This window comes from Meleagris gallopavo, chromosome 22 (assembly GCF_000146605.3).
Source record: "Meleagris gallopavo isolate NT-WF06-2002-E0010 breed Aviagen turkey brand Nicholas breeding stock chromosome 22, Turkey_5.1, whole genome shotgun sequence".
Classification (NCBI taxonomy): Eukaryota; Metazoa; Chordata; class Aves; order Galliformes; family Phasianidae; genus Meleagris; species Meleagris gallopavo.
This window is the reverse complement of record NC_015032.2, coordinates 6,950,856-6,974,254: the sequence shown is the minus strand read 5'-3', so window position 1 is coordinate 6,974,254 and position 23,399 is coordinate 6,950,856. Positions and strand designations below refer to the sequence as shown.

Here is a 23,399-nt window from a genome sequence, read left to right as displayed (position 1 = left end):
GGAGCGACCGCCGACGGCGGAGCGCCCGGTTCGAACCCTTGCCTGGGCCACGCGGACTTCCAGGAGCTCAGGATGATGTTGCTCGGTGAGGTGAACCCCCCCGCCGGCCAAGCGGACAAAACGCCCAAGGGTGGCTCCGAGGAGGTCTCGGGGCGCGGCTTGTTGGGGGCGAAACACGGTGAGAGCTTTGCTGGGGTGAGCAAAGGGAGCGTAGTGGTTGAGCGTGTGGCGATGGCAGCCGAGCCCAGATCGAAATCTGCAGTCAGAGTTCGATTGGAGGACAGATTCAACAGCATCCAGACAGAAAACCCCAGATGCCAAGAACCCCAAGAATCTGGAGTGACTCTTAACAAGTGTGTTGTGCTTAATTTCAGTTTCTGTCGTTAAGCTATGTATTTTCATAGAGTTCGAACTGCTTTTCTGAAGTAAACCTGCGATGGGTGCTTTAATACACGCGATGTTATCGTAAGTTGCACTTTTCTGATCTGTGGCACTCACACGTGGCTGCAGCTGCGCTCTGCCCTCCTGTGTATTGCATCAGTGGCACAGAACGTCATCACAAAATTAATTACCTCACAACTTTATTATTGATAACAAGCTGTGATTTAAGTAAAGGTGAGAGAAGAACGTTGCCTGGTTTTTGCAACTTAAAGCAAGGCAGCTTCTTGATCCTAACAAAATAATGTGGGGCAGTTGATTATTGTAATGAATGATACTATTTAGAGGCTTGGCTATGATAAACACTTTGAGTGGAAGTCTTTTACACTGTGAACAGTTTTGCCCTGTAACTGTATCAGCGTTTTGCTAAGCATTTCCTTGAGGCTGTTACTGCACTGAATAAAACACCTTCTCAACTGATAGATAATTATTATTTTGCAACAAATGAAAGCGGTTCCTTGATGATAACTATCAAAGGATATGTAGCTGTGATTGTTCTTCTGTGCTCCTCATTTTCAACTACTCACCTTAGTGTGTTTTTGTGTGTTGTTGTGTAGCTTGGTAACATTGATTCGGCAGCCGTCAGAGCTGGTTGGCGTCCCCCTTCATCAGCATCAGAACAAGTGTGCAGCGGTGGTGAAAAACAAGAGCACGCCCACCACGCCTTCTCCACAGTTCACACATCCACTCTTTGCCATGAGTGCTGCTGGAACTGCTAATTCCTCACAGGCTCAGGTAGGTCGTATGTTCTCCATTAACTGTACTCTGCAAATGTCAAATGCTAATAACGTTAATCTTCCAGGTGTAGTAGAATTGTGAAGGTTTATGCTGAAGTGCAGCTTGGTTTGGATAGACACGAGTAGTACAATTTATAGTTTGTTCATCTTAAAGTTATCAAAATTACTCAAACCAACTGTGTGGCGGTTCAGTTGTGCAGTAACGTGCATGAAGTAATGAGCAGTAGCCATTAGATGTTGCAGCAGAAATGCTGAGTCACATCTGGAAGTAGTGATGGAGCACCTGGTGGGAAGGCAGGGCCAAAGCGGAGCTCAAGTGCATGCAATGTACCTGAGTGACTGGAAGGGGTGGAGCCAGGATCCACTCCTTCTCAGGCCTCATTTAAGGGCTGGCAGTAGAGGTGAGTGTATCTTACTGGAGATCCTTGCATACCTGAGGCCTTCTGAAGGTAAGCAGCTTTATTCCTTTGTTCCTGCATCCACTGCTGTTGCACTTGGGCTTATCCTCACTTGTTGCAGCCTGAGACTCTGCCCCTCCACTGTCATTGCTGTGTTTTCCATCACGTTATAGTGTTACGGGTGCCTTAGGAGACAGATATCTATATGTTCCTTTACTGTATCATTTATTCTGTACAAGAGCAGGAGGAGATGTTTAACAAATAAGATTTTTTATTGTTTCTTTATTTTCTAATTCATTTTGATGAGAAAGGTGGTGTTTTGTTTTTCTTTTTCCCTGTAACCTCTGAAGCAAAACAGATGGTGTGGTGCTCAGGAAATTCCAGAAGTATATTAAAGAAGTAGAACTAAATTCAGCAGACTGATAAAATGCCGTGGTTGTGGTGTGCAGAAGTAATTGAGATTTATTTTCATACAATGCATTGACTAATGGAGCTGAAATTTAAGATCTTCATACAAAGATAATGAAAATTGTCTCCTTTTTATGTATATAGTCCTCCTAAGTGTTCTGTTCTTGATTTTCACAGGCCTCTGGAACATCTTGTGCTATCTTGGAATCTGCCAAACATCAAGAGATTGGGATTCCCAGAACATACTCTTTCTGTTACCATCAGGAAATGGAATCCACAAAACAGACAGTAGGTGCTATGAATAAAGCTTTGCCTGAGGAAGTTTGGATTAAAGTTGGAGGTAAACCATCTATCTTCATTTGAGCTTTCTCTGTCCTTCAAATCCTTTTTAATGTGCATTCTACAATGAATATGAGTGCAGTGAATCATATCAGGTGTGGTCTTTGAGATACACAGTGGGCAGTACGGAAATAGATTAAAGAAAAAAGTTGCTTATAATTTTAGCTGTATTTACAAAAGTGCTTAGTTCCTCTGGCTTGAAGTGAGAAAACCTGAGGCTGTAAAATATCTTTGAAATTCTGGGTCTAGAGTAAGTAACTGGTTTCTTTCTACATTTTTTGACCCAAAAGTTGATATAGCAGATCCAGTTATCAAATTGAAGAACATTTGAAGGACTTATTCAAATGCTAATTAAAGGTAGGCATGATCTCTGTATGTTCTCTGAGCAAATGGAAGTTAGGTGGATTTTGAATCGGCAAGTGGTGCCTTTGGGTTTAGGACACATGTTGCTATAAGACTCAATCTAGATTGGCTGTAAAGCTTCCAGGGTTGTTCCACGTAAAACAACAACAAATAAATTTTCTCTGCTCAGTATTTTCCATGACCAGTAGGAGGATTATCAATAGGTTCTTTTCCTCTTTGTTTTGCAAAGAAGACACCTTATGCAAGCAAGCGATAAACAAAAGAAGTTGCAGCCGAATAAGCCCAATGGATGCAAACATAGATCGCAAACCTCTTAGTGAGATACAAAATATGCGAGATAGCCAGAGTACTGCAGCTGCCCAGGGCCCCTGGCAGTCAGCACAGTCACATTCAAGTGTGCAGGTACAGAGTGGTACGCAGGAAGGAGTTACTCAGCGAAGAGAAAGACATAACCGCATGGAGAGAGACAGAAGGTAATTTTTCTATGAGGAGCTGCAATGCAGAGTTTCTTTGAAGCCTAAGATACTGATACTCTAACAGTCCTGTCGTTTTCCAGAGTAGAAGGTAAATTTGATGTATTTTGTTTTACTTGCAAGAAAAGGCAGTGCAGGTGGTGAGGGTTTGGTGTTTATTAGAAGAAAGTGTATGAGCCTAATTGCAGGCTGCTCTAGGAAGATGAGGTAACTAACTTGTATATAACACCACTAATATACGAACTTACAAATACAGATAGTAGCAAACTAAAGATAGTTAGCTTAAAATAAAACAAAAAGCAGTCCCCAGAGGTCATGGCTTGTGTCAGATGTAATTGTTCTTTAAATATTATTATTACTTCTTTTTCTTCCATCTTGGTGACCTTTTATATTTGTTTGTAGGCGCAGAATCCGGATTTGTTGTGATGAACTGAATCTTCTGGTTCCATTCTGCACTGCTGATACTGATAAAGCAACAACCTTGCAGTGGACAACTGCATTTCTGAAGTATATTCAGGAAAAGCACGGCGATTCTCTGAAACAGGTTCAAATCTAATTTCATTTTTGTTCTTGATCAAATAGTGAAACATTTTTAAAGCTGTCATAACATAGCTAAAGTGTATGGAATGTTTCTTCTGGGTGCTGTTGGTGAAGGACCACTGTATCACTGAACCATCCTTTATAAAGCTGTTCTATTTGACCAGCTCTCCTTGCAAAATGTCAGTTCAGTATTGTGGTATCATAGGCTGCCTTCAGTTAGAATTTTCAGATTGGGTTTACTTACTTATTTTTTAGTTAGCATCAGGAATGAGGCTGTCTGTAGAATTAGGGCCTTTTTCAGTCATTTCTGTTCTTCTCCTTTCTTTTTTCCTCTCTTCCCCACTTATTCACAGAGATGTTTCTAGCTGGCTGCTACGAGGCAGTGGTCACATGATGGGATTCTGAGCTACATCTGTGCCCACACTCACTTAAAGTGATTGAGAGTAGCAAAGGGTTTTATGTCCCATAAGCTCCCACACTACCACAGCCCTACTTGCAGCCCAAGAGCAATTCTGTCTCTGCTAAAAGTATCATAGGAGAACAGATGGAACATGGTCCCTCGGTGCATGCTGTTAAAGGTACATTAATTTTCTTCAAGACATCAGTGAAACAAAAACACACGTCTCGAGTAAATACCTCCATCAAACTTTGTTGTTGTTTCTTTTTGTATTTTGATTTTTTAGGAATTTGAGACTGTGTTCTGTGGCAAAACAGGCAGGAGACTGAAAGTGCCCAGATCGGATTCGTTTGTAACATGTCCAGTTCAGGAGAACGTGCAGCATGGCTACGGAGACCAAGTGGCCTTGAATTGTCTAAGTGTGGATAAATAAGGAATGACCCAAACTGTATTTATCTCTGTTTACATGCAGGGCTTTGGCTTTTTGTGATTAATTTATTTGAGAAGATCTGGGAGTGACTTGCAAAACTATAACTTGTAAAAACACATAAATAGAGCTTTAAAGAAAACATTCATCATTCAAAATGAAAATGTAAATTGACTGCCAGCAATATAAATCAGTGTTCTGTTAAAGGGGCTTTGGGACTAGAGAAAACAAGAAAATGCCTTGGCAGCTATTAATTATTTTTCTTCTTTTGCTCCTTTTCTGTTCGTGGTTCTGCTTTGTATTTTTTCCCCTTCTTTTTCCTTTAAGGTGATACAGTACAGTTAAGAATTGTTGTAGAAGATCACCCTGTCTTGTTACTTTAATAACTACGTGCAAATATATCCTTTAAGTGTAAAAAGAAATGTAAGGTACTGTATTAAAATGCCCATTTTTCTCATTAAAAGTTTGAAAGTTATGTAGGTTAATTGAATAAGTGCATAGTTTCTAAATTGCACTGCTATGATGGAGTTTGTTTGCTGTACTTCAACATATTTGACCCCAAAGATTAGTACAAAGCTATTAGCATTGTTTTTAGAGTGGTGCATTACTTTAATGCATTTCACACAACTGTCCAACAGTTTCTTGTATTGTTTAGTCCAAAAATGGCATATTGTAAACAGCAGATTATTTAAATGTACAAACTATCTTAATATTTAAAGACTAGCTCTATTGTTGATAAGCTTCAGCATTTAGGGCAGAGGTAGAATAGTGTCTGAGCTTTATTAATTTCAGTGATAATAGATGATGCCAGCAGGTTTTGAAGTACGAAAAGGTCTCCCAAAGGAAATACTGTTTGAAATCACGGATATTGACAATTTTGCAGCAATTTATTTCCAAACAATCCTAGGAAAAAACAGTTTTGGAATATAGAGTTCATTTTCATGTGTATAGTGACATTTATAACATCACAAAGAAAGGGTTAAAAAAAAAATCTCCTTTTATTTTTACAACAGTTCATACAAGTCTTTTTTTGGCTGAACTTCAGAAGAGCATCCTTCCTTCCTTACTTGGGGTTTCTTTCATGATTACTGTGCAAATAGCTTAAGTTGAGGACATGAAAATGCTGTTACTTAACTTCCTTTGCTATCATATGGAAATACAAAAACTCTCCCCCGTAAATTAAAATATATACATTACACCTTTTGCAGAATTTGATTGCAAGAGGCTTAGTAATTACTAGGCTGGGCAAATATTTGAGGTGCGGTCTGAATACTGATAATAGGCAGCATATACCTAAGCTATGGTCTTAGCCCAGAGTGTTAAGGTGTTAAAATACTGGATGCTTAAATGCCTTATGTCCACTGCTGTAAGCAGCAGTTAGGTGCCTGAAACCTGAACAAGGTGGATGTTAGTGCACAAACCTGCATGGCTGAAGTCAGTGGGAGCAGCACCGAGGAATTCAATTGACAAAGGCTCAAACATTTGTACAGAAAAGCTGCACTAGCGCAGCTTGGAGATGATGGTAAAAAGGAACACTTCCTCTTGCTGGTCTCTTCAACACAGGGAGGCAGGGAAGAAGGTGAGGTGATTTAGAAGTAAAAGTATTGGGGGAGAAGGAAAAAAATGCTCATAAAGCATCTTTAGTTACGGTTTTCATCTGATGCTTTCTTTTTCATAGAACTGAATTATTGTGTCAAAGTCTCCACTTAAAATAACAGGAGGAACATCTGTCCATTTATCACTAGGAAGATTGTCTGTTTTCTTACAATGCACTGTTTATTTAAATATTCAGTCACTTCTCCACTTCTTGTACTCTTATGACTTTTTGGAAGTCGATGCTCCGACAGCTCCCATGCAAGCTGATGTGTCACATATGCCTGGAGTTCCCTGAGCCCCAACAGCACCAGGAGTACCAGGATCCCCTGGAAGACCGGGTTCACCCTGAGCACCATCCCGACCATTTTTACTAATTCCAGGTACACCAGGAAGTCCTAAACAAGAAGGGGGAAAAACATTACATGTAATATTTCCTGACTTTCATTTAAAAAAAAAAATTATATATATAATTTTCAAAGTTCTTAAATACTTTGAGTATCTGTATATCAGACTTGTTATCACTTGTTGAATACAAGATGTTGAATAAATTCACCCTGAGTCTGCAATATGTGTGTTGGATTTTTTTAGAGTACCTTTGGGTTTACTGGAGTTACCTGAGTGTAGTTAAAGGTGGGTGTTTAATATTATGCTGCATGTTTAATATTGTTACCACATGTGTCAATTTTAACATCTGCTGACCACAGCAGAACTGGATTCCACTTTGCTACTACCTTAGTCCATGAGGGACAATAGTTAATTTGTAACCAGATTTATTTTGTAGGGTCCCTGAATAGCCTGCTGAAGGGATTCTGTGTGAGCCCCTGCCCACCCCTACCTCCTGCTCCCCAGGTCCCTCCTCAGTGGGAGGCAGTGGCATTCAGCTGCTTCAACTCACTGCGTGTCCCAAAGTCTGATCATCATTAAGACTCGGAACAGGGGAAGGAGAGTGACAACACAGAACACCTCATTGACATTAAAGATAAGGAGCTTCCTCTATAATGTGTCTAATTTCAAAAATTTCCTCATTGTGAAATACACATTTTGGTTATTGGCAGAAACAATTTTGGTTTTGGGCAGGCTTGGGCTGTTCTTTCTTTTGTTCTTTTTCTTTCACGTGCCGAAGATAATTCACAAAACTCTAATTCCCATAATAACAAGCTTTTAGAAATATTGCAAAATGAGCTTCTGTCTCCCTGAGGGACAGCTGTATCTCTACACCTGCATCCTGGCTGAATTATGATACAGAAACGATGCCTGATTGTTTTTAGTTTAGTTAAAATTTGTCTACTGTTGATATCACTCAACCTCATAAATAAGAGAAATGCTCTCAATACTTAATATATGAAAAATATATTAATATATTATGCTATTTATGTATTGATGGAATTATTTTACAGAAGAATGAGAGACAATGGCATATAAATATTCTGTTCTTATGAAAGTATGTGAATGCAGAGCCTGGTTTTAGTGCCTGTAACTTCTTCATTATGAAGATGTAATCACAACTAGAAAAGCTGCTTTAGTAGGTAAGCAAAATAAATATTCTTTCAGACTTCCTAACAGATGCTTATTAATTTGCAGAAAAGAAATTTTGAATCCTCTGATACAATAGGCAGAGCTGTCCTTCTTAGCTTTTACTTTTTACGACTCGTTACATTACTTGCACAGGCTTACCTTGAGGTCCTTGATCACCATCAGGCCCATCAATTCCTTGTCCAGCCGGTCCTTTATCTCCCTTTTCGCCAGTGTCACCTTGAATCATAAATAAGCAATTTCAGCAATGAGTTGTAAAATCAAAAAGCCTCAGGTCAGTGCTAAGATCTTTGCTTGTACAGCATCCTAAAAGATGCAAGCAAAACCATCCTCTAGAACTCTGTCCAAAAACAGTTCTGTTCTCCTCTACTGCTGAAATCAGTACAAGCTGGTCATTTATTTCAGTGGCCATAAGACAGAAACTGCTTGGCTCAGTCTCACCTCTGGGACCAGGATCACCAAGCTCTCCTGTTGGCCCTCTGTACCCAGGGGGACCACGAGCACCAGGATGGCCAACGCTTCCTGTAGCTCCTGGAGGACCTGGAGGACCAGCAGGGCCAGGGCGCCCCGTCATCCCAGGAGATAAGGGCTTTCTCAGATTAGCAGCTAACTGTGCAATTTGATCTGAAAACAAAAACGGAATAACAGCACCTACATTAAAAACTGCACGTCTAACATTTTCACTCTCTGCCATCTGGTCAGAAACCTGCTGATGCCTTATGCCATTTTCTGTTTCCTAAACCGCTTTGAAACATGGCAAGGATTCTGGAAAACGATACTTAATTAAAAACCAAATCCTCAAACAAGCAATGCTGAACATAACCTCTAAAGGCAAAGCAGTAACATCAAGGGAAGAAAGACACTTGTTGGGAGCTGGCACCTGTTTGGAGTCCTGCTTTGAGGACTGGGATGTGCCATGGTGGGGAGAGGAGAGCTAGGAGCTGAGGTTCTGAATGACACAGGTAAGGGGATATCAGAGCTTCTGCCAGCATGTTTTGTGTGTTGCTCCAGTGAATCATTTCCAAATACTAAATTTAAGAAAATGAAAGAAAGACATCCCAAACAACAAGAATTTCTGAAGAGTTTCCTTCCGTTAACAGCCACTCTATTTTTCCTACTTAAGATAAAAAAGAACAAATCTCAATAGACATCCCACGTTCAAGATCTCATCTTCAGCCAAATACAGTAATTGCAGTTTGCTTTCTCCCAGCAAAACTCACCGTTTATCATTTCCCCACAGAGTTCTCTTATATGTTGTTCACTGGCCTCTTTGCCCTGCAATTAACAGAGAATTCCTGCTTTATACAAACCACATTATTGATAATAATCACTGACACATACGTCATGACTTGAAACTCACTTCCAGCAGCTCAGTAAGCAGCACAGGATCCTGCATGAAAATGAGATTTTTTTCCCCCTCTTCAGAAGAAAATAGCTTCAATTTAGAAGCTGTGTCACAATATAAATGGCAGAGATTAACATCAGCATTTCAGGGCTGCTATTGAATCTGGGCCTCGCCTAAATGCCAGAATGTGAGCCTGGACCAAGATAGAGCACTTAGTAGGAGCTGTATTTTTAAAAGACCAGTTTCTAACTCACTTTTGTAATGACAACAACAATTACAGCCCATTCCAATGGACAGATAATCTGTATGTCAATGAGATTCATTCTCCAAGGTAAACATCCGGGGGGATTGCAATTCTGAAGCCTGCAAACCACTGATCTTTTTTCACTGCAGAACTCCTGATGCAAGACTGCTAGCTTGCCTGCACAGTTACTTTTGACTGCTCAAATGCAGGATGCCACCTTCTTTTCTGAAGGTGCATTCAGAACCTGCAATCCTTCCACTAATTGCAGTGAACAAACGTACCACAGAAGCAGACAATACTTACAGGAGGCCCTGGTTTGCCTGTGATGCCAGGAACGCCCTGCTCCCCCTGATGGCCCATGGGCCCTGGGTGTCCTGGGATCCCTGGAGCTCCAGCTGTCCCATTGGGTCCTTGAGCACCTTTTGGACCCAGTTCTCCTCTTTTTCCTGGCTATAATAAAGAAAAATAATGCAGCACTTAGAGTTTAAGGAGATGCATCACTGAAAGATACAGTAAGCATATTTATAGCCAAATGTTACAGGACATGAGTCCGCAGTGCCTGACACATACCTCTCCTTTTTGGCCAGGAGGACCAAAGGGACCCTGTTAGAAAAAAAATGAAAATATGAAAAGGAAGATCTTATGGAAAACGTCCACTGAAAATCCTTTCTCCCACTTTGCAAGGTCTGGGAAGCAGTGTTGACATGCAATTGACAGAAGGACAGAAAAATGTCCACTTGCCCCTCAAAATGACAACGAGTGCCGATGTGCCACTGCTGTGTGAAGGCCTACCCTGTGCCTCCTCAAGGGAGCAGCAGGGCCAGTGCACTCCCAGAAGGCTGTGGCTGGAAAGCTTGGCTGGCAGTCCCCTTTTTGCAGCCAGTGGTGCAGTGATGGCAGTTGGAGCACTTGCACAATTAACACACATTGATCGTATCGGTTCTTAATTCATAGTTCTGGACATTGCTCTATTACTTAAAATTCAATTCTACTGAACTTGAGGACACTTACCAGTTCTCCTTTGTCACCTGGGAGACCGTCTGCCCCAGCAATGCCCTGAAAGCAGATGACAGAATTAACACAGCACCTAACAACGCACAAGGCTCACTCTGAGACTTGAACAACCTCAGCTCCTAAGGGAGATGCGGGCACTTAGCAGCTTATTATCCACAGCCCGCAAGAGGAAGCACTGCCCAGGAGCTGCCCTGCTGAGAGCAGTGCGTGGTGCAGGCAGTCTGCACAAGGACAAAGAGATGCCCCTTGCCACAGGCTGTCGCTTGGATGCTTGATGGAAGGCACTGGAAGCAACACAAACCATTGCACACTGCTGCTCTGGCACAGCTCCACGTGCTGTGCAGCAAAGCTTGCTTATTGCATAGCAATTAGAGCAGATAATGAACAATGTTATGGCGACTGTATGGCTGGAGAGAGAAAGTTAATTCAAGACAGACAGAGGACAGGTTGGCTTTTCACTTAGCAACAAAGTGGAGACCACACAGACACTAAAACTGGGAAACAGAACAAGCAATACTGGTTGGAACATCACTTCTTTTCTGCAAGAACACAGTCAAGCACCGACCTAATTTACATATTCAATGAAATTTATCCCAAAAAGCTCAGCACTGAGATAGGTCCAGCTATAAAAGTAAGCAGCAGGGAGTAAAAGACGAAATAAACGAGGCTAGGAGGCTGCCAAGCTCTGGGGCTACAACGAATCCTCTTCATTGGTCTCAGGGACCGCCCCAGTGAAATGCTAGTGTGCGAGGAGCTCACATGCAGCACGCCTCGTGGTTGCAGAATGAACAGCAAGAATCCAGCATTTCTAATCACGGCATTTTCATAAGTTTCCATCAGAACAGACTGCATCTCTCTCACTACCAAAAAAAAAAAAAAAAGAATCAAAAAGTCAGTGCCTGCTCCAGACTACTCACATCCCAGGGAAGGAAAAGCAGTCTGTGCACCTTTGGCACAGTTTAAATGCCTCGTCTGCAGGAAACTCATCACAGAAAGAACAGTGTCACTTACCTGGTTACCTTTGGCACCAATAACACCAGTAGGACCCTGTGAATAAGTAAAAGAAGGCCATGAGCTACAATTATTCTTTCCTTGTGAATTCCTGGTGTGTCACACATGCACTCCCACAGCAATGAGTCAGCCTAACTGCCAGGTAGGAGGGATCAATGCTCATTCACATTTCTCAGACATAAGAAGAGAATTAAAGCATCCTGCTGCTCTTGCAGCACACTCTGCAGCCAGCAGCTCAGGCCTCAGCCCATGTGTTTTATACCCTAAGAGCAACAGGAGGCATTTCAAGGCTTCAGAGCATCAGTTCTCCCGGAGATTTAGTCAGGTGCTCTTCCACATGCAGGTTTACAGAATGACACAGCCACAGGAATAAAATACATCCTGATGATGACCCATTTTGCCGTTCAGATGAGGTTTCTACAGCACATTCATCAACCTGGCACCTGCAATCTGATCATTCTTCAATAACCAGACCTGCAGATGGCTCAGCAGGAGGAACCTGAGAGGCGGACAGACACAGAATAAGGGCATGTCATTCTGCTCAAGTCAAGCACTGAATACTTTTAAGAAAGAAGGGGGAGGATTTCTACTAAGGAAGAAATAATTCTTGGCAAAACAGGCAATAGCACGTGGAAATGCAGAAATTGCTATAGCTGTAACTCCTGTTTTATGCTCGCCACTGACAAAGGCCTTATATTCTTTCCTGAACATCACCACCTGGATCTATGCCTCCAACTTTCTGGAGTCCTGAGGCTCCATGGAAGTTCTTGACAGTGTAACACAGCCACCAAACGGGGCCCTGAGAGGAACTCTCCCTTAGAAAAAAGCTTAAATTGAAAAGACTCTGATTCAAAACTGTGGAATTCCCCAGCAGCCATAACTCCCAGCAGCAGGAAGAAGTGACCTTCGTGGCCTTGGGGACAGCCAGTTCCACACCCAGCACTGTCCTCATGTGGGTGCCTCTATCCATTGAACACAGCCATCATTTCTCAGTGAAGGACTGCTGGGAGATGCTGCATACAGGATCTCCAGGAATCCGATTCTGACCTAAATCCTGTGAAGGCATATTTGCCTATTGCTGCCTCAGACTGCAGGCACAGCTAAGGTAAGCTGCACTAACCCCTCATGTTCTCCCACACACTGGGCACACAGGGCCGTCACCAACAGCAGAGGCACCCTGGAAAGTCCCTGCACGTGCCAGCTGTGCACACAGAGGTGAGAAGCTCCTGGGTTACCCAGACCTGACACAGCACGTTCTCCTGGGGAAAACTGTTAATGAGCTGCGGGGGTTAAGAAATAACAATTACATCTCAGAGCAACCACGCTTAACTTCAGAGCCAGAAATTCTTTTTTTTTTCTTCCTTAAGTAAATAATTTTTTTCCCCAGAGCAGCTCTCCAGATAACGCTGCTCTGTGCAGGGCCTCTTTCCCCTCTGGAACATGCATTTCTCAAAGCAGCAAAGCCCTGAACACGGGCAGGGTCACAATGCTGCTCCTGTCTCACACCTCAGGCTGCACTGAGGGCCTTCTTCAAACCCACACAGAGGGGCCTTTGTAAAATCCATCGTTGACACAGAAAGTTCACCTTAAAGCTGGAGTCAGGGCAGCTGCCCAACACACGGCTGCTGCTCTCCTGCAGGCCCTGAGCAAATGCCATTCGCTTTGCCCTGCTGCCTTCTTTTAAATGAGAAGGAATTCATTTACATAAAAAAGTTGGATTTGTTCTGAAGTGTGGGGCCCTACGGTGCTGTTCAGAAAGAAATCACAGAGCAAACTGTAATTAAAAATAAAATCCCGAAACCCTAATCAAGGCATCTGAATGACAGCGTGAATCAGCTCTCCTGTGCTGGTGGGGGGGGGAGGAGTGGGGAGGAGGAGTGCATGCAAAGCAGGAGACAACAGTTGTCTATTCTGGCTTAGATAGGATCCCATCCTGCCTGGAACTAGCAGGAGCTCTTGTACTAGAAGGGAAATGGGCAGGAATAGGAGCTGAGATAGAAAAGAGGCAGATGCACAAATCCTGCTGCCTGCTTGGGGCCCAGCTCAGGCATGCAGCAGCAGCAGGATGGGGGGGGGAGGAGAGGGGAGCACCTCATGTGCCAGCCTGCAGCTGAGTCTGCATCCACTTGGTGTGATGACATCAGCTGTTCCGTGTCAGGGACCTGCTAACCTCTGATTTCACATCTCCCAAACAGGAAGGAGTTACAAACATCATCTTCTCCTTACCCTGTCACCAGACTCTCCACGAATTCCAGTTGGACCAGGAAGGCCAGGTTCCCCACTGGCACCTTTGGGACCCTGTTAGGAAAACAGCAATAAAAGAGAGCTACAACCTAGAGGAACAAGAAATCCTGCATGACATCCCCAGAGCTCGTCACGTTTGAAAGCATTGCCTTGGATTTCCTCTCTCCTTTGTTCCCCAGGGACCATTTGCTTGCTGTTGGCATTGCTTTTACTGTCTGCTCAGCCAGTACAGCCTGCTCTCATTTCTGGTCAAGCACACTGACAAGGCACTCCAGCTTCTTGTTAATAAAACCACACCCAGGAGCTGGCAGCGCACACAGCCTCAGCCACTTCTCTGGGGATAGAGAGTGACTGTAAACCAAGAAAGGAGAGGAAGAAAGAAGAGAGTCCGCCATACAACAAAAGGGAAAAGGAGCTCGCTGATGACACCAGGTGTCCAGGTGAAGGAGGAAGCAAGGAGCCTTTACATGGTCAAACTCAAACCCTCCTGATATAAACACTAAACATCAGTTCCAGCAGGCAGCTTGTCCACCCTGACATTCTTTCTATTGTACTGTGTTAATGACAGCGTTAATCCAATCCTGGCAAGTGGAAAGACATTGCTTCCCCTCATTTGCTGCCATCACACAATGGTGAGCACAATGCAGAACACAGCAGCTGACCAGAACACTGATGTGTGTGAAGTGACTCTTGTCTGCACACTGACCTGGAAGCCTCGGACACCAGGGGCTCCAATGGGGCCTGGGAGACCAACGGGGCCCTGAAAACGTAAGGAGATGATTCAGGCTCAGGTAATTCACCTGTGTCATTACATGGCTCCATCTAACAGAGAAAATATGCAGTTTCATGCTGCAGAACACTTTTCCCAGTGGCACTGTTGCTGAACAGCCATCGCAGTGGTGCTTGTTTGTGTTTTTACTGACACTTGTTAATATACTGTCACTATTAATAAAAATGCTTATTTGCATATATTTGTGGTTAAGAACGCATCATACTCATGAATGGTACAGATTGGTTGACAGCAAAAGATCTGAAAGTACATGATCTGTTCACTCGCCCATAATAGCCCTGGCTTAAGGACATTTTGTGTAAGTTAGAACTCTGATAACACAAGTCAGAAATTAGAAACCAATATTAAAAGTAAGCACGGGTTCAACTTCTATTGTATCCATGTCATAAGTCTGCAGCAATGTAATTAGCTGAATTGCACTTGTTCATCAGCTGTAACAAGACGATATCTTTTGTGGTGCTGGCAATTTTGATGAAAAATTGCAGACATAAAAGCAAATATTATGAGTAGAGTTTATTTCTAAGGCTGATTTCCCCCTCCTTGGGCATCTAAAGAGCAAATGCATGCAAAGAGTAAATCATTATCCTGCTCAATTTCTTCCAAGTGGCACATACCAGAAATCATGTCAGACTTGCTGCAGGCTTCTGGATTTCAAAATGAGATTAATGGATAAAAAGAAAACAAAAAAGTCCATAAGAACCATGAGAAGGTCAGGTTCAACTACAATGGTAGCACTAAGTGGGGAATAAGACAGTAAATGGTTACTTATGCACCACTGAGGACCTCAGAGCTCTTCAGCCCAAAGTTTCACAAAGCTGTCAGTACAGAAAGCAGAAGTGAAAACTGAGAGAGCAGTACCTGGGTTTGTTTCATCCCACAGCAAGATAAGACTGCTGCAGTACCAGGCATGGGCAAAGAAATGTGAGAACAGATTCCCACCTGAGAAATGCTTTGGCTTTGCACCATATGTTCTGAGTGTTGGGGTCTTCTCAAGCATTGCAGTGCTGTGCCTTTCTGGCACAAGATTCCCAGCAGGCCTACCAGCTTTGTTAAGCTCCTGTCACTCAGGACTGCAATGCACAGGTTCTGCAGTGCTGCTGCTTGGATAGCTCAGGTTTTGCAGTGCATCTCTACTGGGATGGGACAACACTGCTGGTGGCAGCACTGAAATAGCTTACAGGACAGTGACTGCTCAGCTGCTGAACTGAAACTGCCTGAGGGCAATACAATTAGAGAATGTGGCCATTTGTTTTAGGCAGAGACTAATTGCATGTCCTGAGGTTTCCTTTGGTATCTGGTTCACAAGCAGCACTATACTTACAGTTGCTCCTCTGGGTCCCGGCAGACCTCTATCACCAGGAATACCAACGTCGCCCTGAAACAACACCAAAGTCATCACTGACACTCAGGAGCAGCAAATCCACCCTCCCCAGCCCACCGTAAAGCCTCTTTACAGTGGATCCCAGGTTACTGCAATCTATTGGACCACTCTGCCTGTCTTGTCACTGAAAGCTTTCCTTGTGCAGGTAAGCAGCACATCAGCTCCAGCTTCACAGTTTGGTTTCAAGCACACTCAGCAGAGCTCACAATAAATGTAAATGATGGGGATACGTACTGGGATACCTGGCTCTCCAGAGGGACCTGCCTCTCCCATCTCTCCAGGACTGCCCTGCAGAGGAAAAAGCAGCACTCCATTAAGGACCAGTTTCAGAGAGCCATCTCTGTCTTATCTAAAGAAACAAGCTGGAAAACGGAGTCAGAAAATAAGGGGACAGCTTTAAGCTTTTACAGTTTCAGGACAAAGAAGAGAAATCCAAAGGACATTTAAAGGATGGGGGACCAATACACCCTGTGCTGGGACATAATGCAGGTGTTACTCTACTGCTCCATGGAAGCTTTTCCCCTGAGGTAGTGGGGGAAAATCTCCAGAAGGAAAGATGAGATAATAATGCTAGGAAATGCTCAGTCCCTCTAAAGATGAACCTCACTTTCAGGACCCTGACAAAAAGAGGCACGCTTCTCTTTTAAGCTTCATTACAGATACAACAGCTGTCTCAGCAAGGGCACGGACACCTTTGTTGCTTTACCTCCTCAGTGGCAGGAACACAGCCTGGGCAGGAACACAGACACCCTCACTGAGGGTCAGCCCTCCCCCAGGGCGGACCTGCAGGCACCAAACCTTTTTGCTGTGCAGGTTAATGGCTTCCCCACCAGAGCCCATCATTAGAGAGACTGACTCACTTACTGGTTCACCTTTAGAGCCTTTAATCCCTGCTCTTCCAGGCAGACCCTGGAAAAGAAAGAAAGGAAAAAAAAAAAAACAACCAAAAAACAAAACACTGTCAGAAGCAGTCAAGCCATTAAATGTATTATTCTAGTCTGATTTGTCACACATGAAGCATGGTTTGCTTGAAGCGATGGAGGAATTTACATTTCTGCAGTTTTCACCATGCAAATGATGCCTTCCATTTTCTCTCCTCCATTGTAAATAGCTGCTCTACAAAGTACTCCTTAACAATTAGGCCAAAGAAGAGAAATACACAAATAAAGCCAAATAACGCAACAGCAGCAACATTTGCACGGTGGAAATCTCCCTCCTGGGGTGTTGAAAATATTTTGTAAGACAGGAAGAAAGAAATGCTTTATCTCTATGTAAATGGTTGGAAGACTAGAGACAAAAAAACACTTTGCAAATGCATAGCGGTAGGGCAGGGATCAGCACACTTCTGAATCATGGTCAGCTGTATCCCAAATCTTACTGTCCTGCATAAGGGATGCTCATCACTAGGATGGAAAAGAGAAAATCCCTCTCTGATTCAGATTTTAAATTAGGCCAGATGGCCAGAAGCCAGAGCTTTACTATGCTACTATTTGGTGCTGGTCCAGATGTTTCCCATCCCGTTTTGCACATCGCTCCCTGTCTGTATGTTAGGGAAATCACACTTCTTCTTGCATTAAGAAGGTCCCTTTGTGAGACAGTGCACAAAATGAAGCTCCCCTCTCCCAGCCACACTGCCTTAATGCCTCGGAGGCGAGCAGTCAATGCTGCCGTACTCACGGGAAGTCCGTTTGGCCCCTTCTCTCCAGGAGCACCCATACGAGCTGCATCACCCTGTGGATATCGAGAGGTTAGGAGAGAGCTTCTGCTACTGGCAAATGCTCTGACACAAGGAGGGGACACATTCCCTAACAGGCATTTGCAATCTTCTCCCTCCCCACGTGTGCAGGACCAAGAGCCTGTTGTGCCCACAGGAGGTGGGTACCCACTGGACACAAGGGCTGTCGGGTGCTTCCCAAGTTCCCTTGCAGCTCCCAGCCTTCATAATCCAATAATTTTCATTCCTTGGCAGCACGTGATGCACATTGTTGCTGTGGGATCACTATTTGAAAATCAGGCAACGACCTGCCAGCACTTTGTCTGCAGGCAATTAAAATAAACATATGTCTCTGGCAGCAGCTCTGAAAAGGCATCTCTGAAGGCCTAAAGTCAGCCAGTAGGAACCACAGAGCACAGGGACATAGTTTAGATCATACGTGCACGGCCCTTACTATGCATCTTCCTTCTTTAGGTAATTTCCTTGGGATTAATTAATGTAAGTAATTTTCCTCTTCTTCACTAGTCACACTGTCAGAAAACTAAAAGCAAAAGCTTTCCAGCAGTGTTTTTTCCTTGACAAGCTTTGCAACACCCATGAGACAGTAACAGAAGTCTTTCCTGCACAGTGTGTAAGTAGGACTTTACAAACCTTCTCACCATCGAGTCCAGGAGCCCCATCCCGTCCATCCTTGCCAGGCATGCCCTACAATCATATACAGTGCAGCTTAAGGTTACAAGGCAGACATCGGGGACACAAAACACATTTACAACAAAGAACCCTTTGGGCAATGGGAACTCCAGTTATCTAGGAAACTGGGTAATTTGTCATTGAGAGCAATGCAATTAGAGTTTGGTCCAAGCAGGATTACACTGCAGGTTACGCAGATTCACAGAGCAGAGGCTTGATAACAAAGCATTTAAGATGCAAGATCTCTCCTATCATGTTTTATCTTGTCATCTGCAAGACAGAGAGACTTACATCCTACTTAATTGACTTACAGGTTCTCCTATGAGCCCACGAGCCCCTGGGTTTCCTTTTGGTCCGGGTCTACCCTAGAAATCAACAATAAATCCTGTTTATCCAGGACACAACCCTTATGAACAATCAGTAAACCACGACAATATTCACGACAATATTCAGGCGGGGATACTTCATTCAGTTTGCACCAACTCTTGTCTTGTTCATACAGTTGTGGTGTTTCCTTTAGCAAGCACCAGAAATGTGAGCCAGTGCTGGCTGCAGTGCCTGAGACAATTCCTGATTGTTTCAAGCAACGGAGATACGAGATCAGATCCCTACCATTAATTGCTGTTCACAGTGCCTGCAGTACTTTAGAAGAATGCATAAGAACAATTATCCCCTTTTTATAGACATAATTAGATAAAACATCAGAAAATAGCACTGAGAGCAAAACCTTCTCCAAAGCAGGATGGCCAGTTACCCCCTGCCACTGCCATCCCCCTGCAACAGCTCCTCAGCCAGTAACAAATAGGTTCTCAAATTCTACTGTGCTTTAGAAAAGGACAGTGCAAAGTGCTAAAAAAAAAAACAAACAAAAAAAAAGCAAGCCAAGGGGGACAAGCTACAATAAAGCTGTCAGACAGACTGCTCTGAATGTCACGTCCAACGCTGGAGCGGATGGAGGTTTCACTGCACTTACAGTATCGCCTTTGGGCCCTCTGAATCCTTGAGGTCCTTTGATTCCTTGGTCTCCCTAAGACAAAAGGGGAAAAGCATTAAGAATTTTCATCGCTCTCAAAGACTAATGCTTCCAGAGTGTAAATGATGAAGGTTTTTTTCTGCTGTTTGCAAGCATTAGCAGAGGTGTGAGTGTAGACACTCCCCTAGGAGCTGGGCTGTGCTTTCTGTTACACTCTGTAATTCCTGACACACGGGTGAATTGCAGCAAGGACTTTGCAAGCAATCCCTCAGGGCAGAGACAGTCTTCCCCTTCATTTACTGAAACATTTTCTTTCACCAGAAACAGCGTAGGAGAAAACTAATGGAAAATACTCTCAGAGGCCATAATTCTGCAGATGCAGATCTGGTCTTGCATTTGGGCAAACCAAGGTGGGTATACAGGGGTCTATCCACAGGCAAGTCTACAGAACAGGCAGAAGGCACGAGAGAGGGAAAGACACTGTGAGATCTGGGTGAGGTGAAACGGCACTGCTTTAACTGGAGGGAAAAAGGTGATGGGAATAATCTGCTGCAGTTGGTGTATCTCCTTTCTGTTTGTTGGCAGTGGAAGGCTCTGCTCAGAAAGGATTGAACATTAGGCTTTGGCTGGGGAAGGCAGGCCACAAAGCAGCACATACAGCTCTCCCCGGAGGTCCTGGGATTCCAGGCGGCCCTCTGAAACCGATGTCACCCTGCAAAGAAAACACATCATTCTAATGCTGCTGTTGGCAGAGGGGAAGTAACAATATCCCTACTTCATCCCACAGTCTCAGAAAACACACAAAACCCTGGAAAGCTACCTCGTATCTCTTACTAGTTTGTAATACAGACTTGCAAAAAGATCCCTCTCTGGACAAGCAGGTTTTTACTCCGGATCTCCCCATCATTATGTTTGCAACACACTGATATCATTCACAGCCTCGATATCTTGCTCTCATTCCTAAACCAATGCATGATTTTATCAGACTCAAAACCATTCAGCCTCTAAGACAATGGTCAGGGGACACTGGTGAACTTCCAAAGCCATGATGAGACATTGACCTCATTCTCATTGAAGAGACTCCACATCCTGAAAATCTTTGCTCATCAGCAGTTCTTTGACTCTTTTTTGGAAAGAGAGAACTGAAAGAGAAATGGTCATGACAGATTTCTCAGTTGTTTGGGTTTTTTCTTCCAAGATTCTTTAGCACTGTCAGTCCTGCAAAGGCAGCACGTTGTCCCTGTCTGAATGTTTCAATCAACACCAGGCCTGATCCTGCCAATCCCCCAGGTATGCAGATTCATTCTGCCCTTGGAAGGTTGTTTTGTTCAGTGGGTGTGCAGGAAAGAGGCTGCAATCTGCATCTCTACAGGTTCCCCAGTGGTCTTCATTAAAGATAGATGGGCACCTGCCATCCAGATTTCACATGGCACAAATCAATGGTGGAGGGAGAGAAATCAAAGAAATCTTACTCTGTCACCAGCAGGGCCCATTGGACCAGGGAGACCTCTTAGTCCTCTTGGGCCCTAATTAAGAAAACAAATCAGTTAAAACTCTATCACTGTTAAAACACAAAATGATGAAATAGAATTGGCACGATGGTTCATCAACACAAAAAACCTTAAGAAACTCCAGGGAATGGCAGAAAGCTCAGTCTTCTGTTGCACAGAAATGATCCTTCCCCCTTCAGTGATGACCTCAGAGTAAGTGACACAGTGGAGATACTCCATGTGGTCAAGCTTTCAGATTGCCTGCTTTCTCCAGCCCAACTGCCAGGCTGTCAAGCCATCCCAGCACTCAGCATCAGAAAGGGGCAAAGCATCCAGGGCTCTATCAGAGTCCCAGGACACTGGCTATTTGTTTGGATGTTTCATCCAAGGTGAGGTGCCAAAACCAAGACCTGAACTAAAGCTCTGTCAATCTAATATGATTTTACTTTTATTTTTCTTCACTTCACCCCTCCCCCACCCAGCAATTTTCTCATGTGTTTTTATAGAGAGGCAAGAGCTGCCTGTATCATGTGAAATGATCAATGGCAGCATTCAGTTTCAAAGCAAAAAAGAACCTGAAGAGCAGGTGTTACCTGCAGGCCAACGCTGCCAGGGATGCCTGGAGGACCTGGAGGGCCAGGGCTGCCCTGGAAGAGAAAAATTAATTAGGAAGAACAGAGGCCGCATGAGCCTGCCCCCCAAAGCCAGTACCTTCCTATCCTACTCCTTCCTGAGCTCTCTTCTACCCACATTTCTGCTGCAGTTTTTGCTTCTACATCATCTGCAATTTCTTCTACATGCAAGAACACTCCATCAGCCAGGAGTTTACCTGAATGATCAATGCATGGCTTTTTCCTGAGCTGACATCCCTGCACACGAAACAATAGCAGTTAAGTTATATAGCTGATCTTAATATGATGATAGTTGGGAAGATGAATTTCCTGGAAGTAGTAGCACACAGACATACATGCAAAGCAACAGAAGCAATCAGACTTCAGGCATAATTTCCCTTTGCTGTTCAGCTCATTGCCTTACATCTCCCTGTCTTTTCGACAAAACTATTTGCTGTGGTGTTCTTAAATACCAAAGTCCCTCCCCACCCCTTAGATTGAAGTTTACCTTCTCTCCTTCTTTGCCTATTTCACCAGGTTCTCCTTTGTGACCAGTGTGTCCCTAGAAATAAGAGCTCAAATTACCCCATTTCCAGTACAGTCTTGTTACAGAACTCAAATTTCATCAGATAACTTCAAGACCTAAATCCACACAATGGAAAGAACCAGGGAAATAACACATACATGTAATTGTGAAAATTCAGGTCAGTTCTGGGGCCAGCCAGCCCTGCCCTGTTCCTGTCAGTCCTGCTTGGCATCACTGTGTCAAAACAGACCTTGTTTCAGGAAATACCCAGACTTGAGTTGCATGGGGAACAGGCTACAGGTGTCCAGTGCAATTCTCAATTACAGGTCAGTCACCAGAACTCAGCTCCCATCACTTCTGAACACGGGGCTGAGATGTTTCTGAAAATCTTTTTCTGCATTTTTAGCCTCTCTTTTTGTTTAAGTCATCTTTAACATCTGCATCATAGGGCTTGCTGGAGTGCATCTGCTCTCCAGAATTCACACAAATTGTGGAGTAGGGGGCACAGAAAGAGAAATTTAACTACTGAGTGTGGTTTCCTGAGGGCTGCAACCTAGAATTTAGGTACCACAACCGAGTAAACAGAAAGCTGCCCGGGGTTCACAGTGACGTCTGTTTTGGGAGACACCTTTGTCTCTGCAGATGGCATTTTTCTTACCTTGAAGCCTGGCATTCCTGGAGGACCAGGAGGACCTGGTGGGCACAGAGCTGGGCACTGCAAGAAACGGAGCACTCTGGGTTAATGAATACACACAGTGCAACCATGGAAGTGGGTTTCATTAGTAAAGGAAAGGAAAAGGCCATGCCTGGAAGCAAGTAAATCCTAAATCCTCTAAATCCACTAACTCACTCATATCATAACATGTTCAGTGGCATTTCCCTATGGGAAAAGGGTCCTAAAACAGGTTCTCAGGCTCATAGCAACCCACAAAATAATGATTTCTGCTTGGTCAGCTTCACTTAGAGCATGCTTGCATGAGGAATTCTGAAGGCTGACAGCTGTCCACAGACCAGAAATGATGGACAACCACAGATCCTCAGCAAAGCAGCACAGATACCTTAGAAATCATTAGGAACATTTCTATGCATGCATTGACCCCTATTGATGTCCACGAAGCAACTCACCTAACTGAAACAAGGGCAAGCATTAAGGCTTATCAGAAGGGGATGAATAGCAAATTAACCCCAAAACCAACAAGCTGGTGCCTGCAGGTGTCTAGGGCTGGCTGAGCCTCTGGTGGGGACTCTAGCTTGAGTGGGAATGAATCAGAGCATAGATGAAAATCTGATGGGGGTTCCAAACGCCTTTCTCTAAGAACTGTATTGTTATGAACAATATTTTCTTCTGCAGCTTTTATTTCTGCTTTTAATAAAACTTCAGGCTACATCTACGTGACAAGAATTTAGTTTTCTGGTATATTCCACAGTGTAACTTAAATTAAAATTGCAGAAATAGTATCCTTTCCTATTAACTTCCATGTGAATTGCCATAGGGTAGTCTAAACTGCCCCTGAGTTTTTTGGGGCACGCCAATTAGGAAACCAGAGATGTTGTCACAACAACAGCTGTGAAATCTGGAAATGTCACTTCCATCGCTCATGGGCTTAACACTCCCTTCATTCCCTTGAAAGAAAGGAATCAAGGCGTTCTCATAAAGAAGTCTAAACAAAGCATATGCCCAAAGGAGCTCCGTGCCATCACCCATAGAAATAAACAG

General features: G+C 43.7%; 2 protein-coding genes across 2 annotated transcripts in view; one reads left to right on the top strand and one right to left on the bottom strand.

Moving 5' to 3' along the window:
• TCFL5 (transcription factor like 5) overlaps positions 1 to 6,682 on the top strand; it is a 6,912-nt gene extending 230 nt beyond the window's left edge. The window contains exons 2-7 of the mRNA XM_010722494.3: positions 5 to 353; positions 996 to 1,173; positions 2,159 to 2,321; positions 2,913 to 3,156; positions 3,559 to 3,700; positions 4,380 to 6,682. Coding sequence (XP_010720796.1) covers positions 5 to 353; positions 996 to 1,173; positions 2,159 to 2,321; positions 2,913 to 3,156; positions 3,559 to 3,700; positions 4,380 to 4,526 — 1,223 coding nt within the window. The 3' untranslated portion in view covers positions 4,527 to 6,682. The remainder of the gene's footprint in view (positions 1 to 4; positions 354 to 995; positions 1,174 to 2,158; positions 2,322 to 2,912; positions 3,157 to 3,558; positions 3,701 to 4,379) is intronic.
• Positions 5,305 to 23,399, bottom strand: part of COL9A3 (collagen type IX alpha 3 chain) — a 35,822-nt gene continuing 17,727 nt past the window's right edge. Inside the window, exons 11-32 of the mRNA XM_003212026.4 lie at positions 22,341 to 22,397; positions 21,665 to 21,718; positions 21,139 to 21,192; positions 20,528 to 20,581; positions 19,714 to 19,767; positions 19,056 to 19,109; positions 18,394 to 18,447; positions 18,044 to 18,097; positions 17,356 to 17,409; positions 16,543 to 16,587; positions 15,913 to 15,966; positions 15,619 to 15,672; positions 14,214 to 14,267; positions 13,490 to 13,561; positions 11,264 to 11,299; positions 10,250 to 10,294; positions 9,809 to 9,841; positions 9,542 to 9,688; positions 8,870 to 8,924; positions 8,091 to 8,273; positions 7,791 to 7,868; positions 5,305 to 6,511 (exon numbers count right to left, since the gene is read on the bottom strand). Of these exons, the coding sequence (XP_003212074.1) occupies positions 6,336 to 6,511; positions 7,791 to 7,868; positions 8,091 to 8,273; positions 8,870 to 8,924; positions 9,542 to 9,688; positions 9,809 to 9,841; positions 10,250 to 10,294; positions 11,264 to 11,299; positions 13,490 to 13,561; positions 14,214 to 14,267; positions 15,619 to 15,672; positions 15,913 to 15,966; positions 16,543 to 16,587; positions 17,356 to 17,409; positions 18,044 to 18,097; positions 18,394 to 18,447; positions 19,056 to 19,109; positions 19,714 to 19,767; positions 20,528 to 20,581; positions 21,139 to 21,192; positions 21,665 to 21,718; positions 22,341 to 22,397 (1,521 nt within the window). The 3' untranslated portion in view covers positions 5,305 to 6,335. The remainder of the gene's footprint in view (positions 6,512 to 7,790; positions 7,869 to 8,090; positions 8,274 to 8,869; positions 8,925 to 9,541; positions 9,689 to 9,808; positions 9,842 to 10,249; positions 10,295 to 11,263; positions 11,300 to 13,489; positions 13,562 to 14,213; positions 14,268 to 15,618; positions 15,673 to 15,912; positions 15,967 to 16,542; positions 16,588 to 17,355; positions 17,410 to 18,043; positions 18,098 to 18,393; positions 18,448 to 19,055; positions 19,110 to 19,713; positions 19,768 to 20,527; positions 20,582 to 21,138; positions 21,193 to 21,664; positions 21,719 to 22,340; positions 22,398 to 23,399) is intronic.